This window comes from Phacochoerus africanus, chromosome 15 (genome assembly GCF_016906955.1).
Source record: "Phacochoerus africanus isolate WHEZ1 chromosome 15, ROS_Pafr_v1, whole genome shotgun sequence".
Taxonomy (NCBI): Eukaryota; Metazoa; Chordata; class Mammalia; order Artiodactyla; family Suidae; genus Phacochoerus; species Phacochoerus africanus.
The window spans coordinates 34264765-34270197 of NC_062558.1; the positions used below are offsets into that span (position 1 = coordinate 34264765).

The 5433-nt window shown below is 45.4% G+C and overlaps 1 protein-coding gene across 1 annotated transcript; it reads right to left on the reverse strand.

The window, feature by feature from the left end:
- Window positions 1-4301: 4301 nt before the first annotated feature.
- On the reverse strand, window positions 4302-4994 carry LOC125116087 (60S ribosomal protein L12-like). Its single transcript, XM_047761014.1, has one exon. It carries the CDS (start codon window positions 4812-4814, stop codon window positions 4317-4319), a length of 498 nt encoding a protein of 165 aa, XP_047616970.1. The 5' UTR covers window positions 4815-4994; the 3' UTR covers window positions 4302-4316.
- Window positions 4995-5433: the final 439 nt, after the last annotated feature.

The window sequence follows — 5433 nt, forward strand, 5'->3', positions numbered from 1 at the left end:
CCAAATCTCATCAAATCGAAGCCACCCTCATTATTGTGTTAACCATGAGAAACACTCTGACCCAGTGCTTTCCTTTTTCCCAATGGCTTTGTTAAGATATAATTCATAAGCCATACCATTCACCCATTGAACGTGTACAATTCAATGCGCTTTAAAACATTCAGATAGGTGTGGTCATCACCACAATCAATTTTAGAAAATTCTCATTGCCTTTGAAGGAAACCCTGTACCCATTAGCTCTCACCTCCTCTTCCCTCTATTCAGCCCCACCCTTACCCAAGCACAGGCAGCCACTAAGCTACTTTCTGCCTCCATAGATTACCTCACTCAGATTTTTTAAAATTATAGTTGATTTACAATGTTGTGCCAATTTCTGCTGTACAGCAAAGTGACCATGCCATATATATATAGTCATTCTCTTGCTTATATTATCTTCCATCATGGTCTATCCCAAGAGACTGGATCTAGTACCTTGTATTCTACACAGGGGACCTCATTGCTTATCCATTCTAAATGGAATAGTTTGCATCTAACAACCCCAAACTCCCAGTCCATCCCACTCCCCTCCTCTCCCCCTTGGCAACCACAAATCTGCCTGTGAGTCTGTTTCTGTTTTGTCGATAAGCTCATCTTACTCAGAATTTTTACATAAATGCAATTATATAATATGTCGACTGATGTGACTGGCTTCTTTCACTTAGCATTAAGATGGTCAAGGTTGCTCCACATTGTAGCATGCATTGGTACTTTATGCCCTTTTATGATAGAACAATATTTCACTGCGGGGATAGACCACATTTTGTTTACCCATTCATCAGATGGTGGACATTTGGCTATTTCCACCTTCTGTCTAGTGTGAATTATGCTGCTGTAAACATTTGTGTATATGTTTTTATGTGGACATATGTTTCCACTTCTCTTGGGTGTATGCCTAAGAGTCACAATGCTTTCTCATCACTTTATCTCTACTTAATTTAAAAAGTGATTTGGACTTATTTAGACATCAATTTTTTAGTGACATATCACTCTGGCACATGCTTCTTTTTTATGGATGCACCTTCAGCATATGGAAGTTCCCAGGCCAGGGATTTGCCACAACATCGTATCCTTTAACCTACTGCACTGGGCCAGGGATCAAATCTGCACCTCCGTGGCAACTGAGCTGCTACAGTTGGATTCTTAAACCACTGCACCACAGCAGGAACTCCTCTGGCACATGCTTTTCAAAATAGAAGCAAGAAATTCCCACTGTGGCTCAGCAGAAACAAACCCAACTAGTATCCATGAGGACTCAAGTTCAATCCCTGGTCCTGCTCAGTAGGTTGAAGATCCAGCATTGCCGCGAGCTGTGGTGAAGATTCCAGACATGGCTCGGATTCCACGTTGCTGTGACTGTGGTGAAGGCTGGCAGCTCCAGCTACAATGATTCGACCCCTAGCCTGACAACTTCCATATGCTGCAGATGCAGACCTAAAAAGAAAATAGAAGCAAAATAAATCACCTAAGATATTCCAAAATGTTTTCAATATAAAGTCTGGATCTTCTAAATCATTTTTAAAACAGGGATGCTGGTGTCCAATATTTTCCTATAAGCTATTGTCCTCTGTGCCATTAAGAGCATTAGCAATACAAGAATTTTTGGAAGAGAGCTCCACTGTCATCTCTAGGCGAGGCTCACCTCATCTTAACTGCTGCTAGTCAAGGGTGATTTTACACCATCAATCACAAGAGGCATCCTGAACGCAAAGAGGTTAATATGTGGGAAGATGTGCATCTTAGAATTTACGAAATACAGTCATTTCCCATCTGCTCATCTATATCCTGCATAAAAGATCACAAATGTCCTGAGGATGGGAACCAATCTTATCCACCCCCGTAGTCATTCCTGCATTCAGTCCGCAGAAATCTTTTGAAGCATCTGGCAGACACATAATATCCTCTTCATGAAAACAGAGCAAATGAATGAATGAATGCTGACCTACCTTGGAAAATGGAACTCACTCACCTCCTACCTGGGGGGCCACCATCAATTTAACTCATCTCTCTGAGCTGTTTCCCCCTCTTTGAGATGAGGGTAGTGATGAGAATGACAATGAGCTCGTGTGTGCAAGGCACCTAGGAGAGGCTCTAGCACAGAGCAGACAACTTAAAGATACTTGTGGAACTACGGTATATAAAACAGATAGGTAGCAAGGACCTACTGTATCGCACAGGGTAATCTACTCATTACCGTGCAATAACCTGTATGAGAAAAGAATCTGAAAAGGAATGGATGTATGTATATGTATAATTGATTCCCTTTGCTGTACACCTGAAACTAACACAACTTTTTAAGTCAAGTATACTTCAATAAAATTTAGAAAACATTTTTTTTAAATAAAATAAAAATACTTGTGGAATACAAGCATTAATTAGTGAATGGAAAATTAATTATTATTGCAGCTGGTTTATCATAATCTTCTGTGTGCCAGACACTGCTCTGTGTACTTGATGTGTGTGAACTTTTTTCTAACCTTTATTTAATCTTTGCAACAACCCCACCAGGTAGATAGTCATATTATCCCCAGTTAAACAAGGACAATGACAAGTGAGGAAAATGAGGCATGGAGATGTGAGTGAATGAATAAATGAATACAAGAATGGATGAGTGTTGACCTACATTAAAATCCCAGGCATGCGATTTCTGGAGGGGTAACATGTCAGTCCCTTCACCTCTCTGAGCCTCACCACCCCACCCCAGACTGGCCTGTAAAATGGGGAAGTAAATACCCGCAGGCCGGTACCCAAGAGGAAGGCAGTACATGCACATTCAGTAAGCACCTAGTTTCAGGTGCAAAGGGGCAAAATGAAGGCTGACCCACCCAATGGGAAAACCCCTTCATTGCTTGGCCAGAAGCCCTCAGGCAAGTCACATAACTTCCCTGAACCTCATTTCCTCACCCCTAAAATGAGGATAGGAGCACCCTCCTCCCCAAGGTGGCAGTGAGAGAGATTGTAATCACCCCTGTAAAGCCCCTGGCTCAGTCAGCGACTGCCTCAGAGAAAGTTTCACCAGGATCAGTGCCCCTCATCCAGCCTGACCTGCTTTCCAGGGCAGCTCATCAGCCCAATCAGGCTCCTCCCTCTGGAGGCAAATCCAACTGGCGCCTGCAGAGCCAACCCTTCAAGCTGTCAGACAGGCGGGGCAGAACCCAGTGGTGCACACTTGCTTCCCCCAAATGAATAAATCATTACAGAAGAGTGTTATGCATCCCACCAGCATCCATAAGGACCTGAATTATATATAAAAAGGCAGCAAAAGCAATTTATCCCAGGCACGTGCATGTCATAAAATAGGAGTTCTCAGGCGCCCGAGACAATTTTCAGATATTGCAGTTTTTATCAAAGCAAAAAGGCCCTCCAAAGGAGCACCCTGCCCCATGGGTGCGGAGATGCCTTAATCGGCTTTATTTGTTATCAGAGGAGAGAAACCTAACTCTCCCTCCCCAGAGTGGCTGTCTCTCAGCTCCAGAGCTCTGGGATTTGGCAGAGTTGCCAAGAACGACCACTTTCCAGGTGGGGACCATCTGCCGGGAGGCTGGGGATGGGACCAAGTGGGCTTCAAATCTCTGGAGGGAGAGGGGAGAAGGAAGAAGGAATTGGACGAAGAGAAAATGGTACAGTAGCAAGAGCCTGAAGCCAGAGCCCCAGAGTGATCTTCACCACTGATGACATGTGGGGAAACCGAGGCACTGAAAGACTGAGTTAATACTTGTTCAAGGTCAAGTGAGGAGAGAAGAGTGGAGCTGGAATGACAATCCAGTTGGGTCCAACAGACATTTATTCAGTGCCTACGACATGTGGGTGCTAGGGATACTCGCTAGAGAGGTTCTCATACACGTGACTTCCAGCTGCCCCTCCATCTGCACTTCCAGCAGTCGCCCTCTATCCTTGGGCTGCCACCCACCAGGCTGCCTTGCTGCTGCTGCTCAAACATGCCAAGTACATTCTTAGTTTCAGGCTTTTGTACATGCTATTCCTTTGGCCAGGAATGCTATTCCTCCAGATCTTGTGTAACTGACTCCCTCCCCTCCTGGTCTCTGCTCAAATGTCACCTTCTCAGGGAGGACGTCCCTGACCACCTTGTCCAAGCTGGCAAGCCCCTTCTGTGCCACGAGGCTCCACCATTTTGTCGCACATTAGGGTGTCCTGCACACACAGTGACAGAGTGTGGGTGTGGAGGGGAAAGCAGCTTTGAGAGAAGAGGGGAAGATCAACTGTGACACAATTTTTTTTTTTTTTAGTTGTCAAATAATCTTTATTTTTCTTTGCAGTTCTTAGCTAGCTTGACATTCCACCGCACCACTGCTGATGTCATCTATGATGTCGTGAGGGCGGCGGCCATTAACATTGCAGCCCACAGACTGGGCAGTCCCCAGGATCTCTTTAATGGTTCCAGAAAGTTCTCTAGCTAAAGAGCAGCGCCGCATCTGTCGGGCAATGTTGACAATCTCATCAAAAGCGATGTTTCCACTGTGCTTAATGTTTTTCTGCTTCTTTCTGTCTCTTGGCAGTTCCTTTGGAGCTTTGATGATCAGGGCAGAGGCAAAAGGTACCACCTCGATCTGGGCTTGTCTGTTCTGAATGGTTGGTTTCACTGTAATTCTCAGACCCTTCCAATCACCAGCTGCCTTGGCGATGTCATCACCAACCTCTTTTGGAGACAGACCCAGAGGGCCGATCTTGGGGGCCAAGGCAGATTTAGCACTGATTTCTCCACTGGTGCATCTCAGGTACATGACTTTGATCTCGTTGGGGTTGAACTTAGGCGGCATGGTGGAGGTGGCTGGTGTTGGACGAACCTGGATTCGGGACAACTGAAGAAAGTTTGGTCTTGGCCTCCTCCGAGCAGAAAGCCGAAAGCTGTGACACAATTTTGACAAGGCCTTATCCACTGGGGTAAAGAGCTCTTCAAGCAAGTACTGTCCTTGCCAAATGTCCCAAGTCAGCCTGAAATGCAGTCGCTGAATGCAGGTTTCCCTGAAAAAGGTATGAGCTTAGCAAGGTGGCTCAGGGCTCAGGCTGAGCCTGAAGGAGCAACATGTGCAGGCTGTCTGTTGACTGCCCTCCCAGGCAGCCCAGCAAGTCCTGACCAGCAAGTCCTTCCTTGTGGGTGGTGCATGTGCATGTCTCCAACATGCCAGATCCTGCTCAAAATCTCTTTCCAGCCCTTACCACCACCCAACACTGTATGTATCTATGTATTTACTTATTATCTTTCTACACAACTCAACTGTTGTTATTTAAGAATATAAGCAATGGCTGTCTTGTTCTCATTGCCTAGAACACTGCTGGCATTGAGCAGACATGCAATAAAAATGTGCCCCATGAATGAATAAGTGATTGGGTGCCTCCCACTGCTCCCAGTTTAATAGGGAAGAATGACCAGTGAAC

Bases quoted from the DNA above. Each gene is read 5' to 3' on its own strand.
- LOC125116087 (XM_047761014.1), bottom strand. From the start codon at position 4,814: ATGCCGCCTAAGTTCAACCCCAACGAGATCAAAGTCATGTACCTGAGA.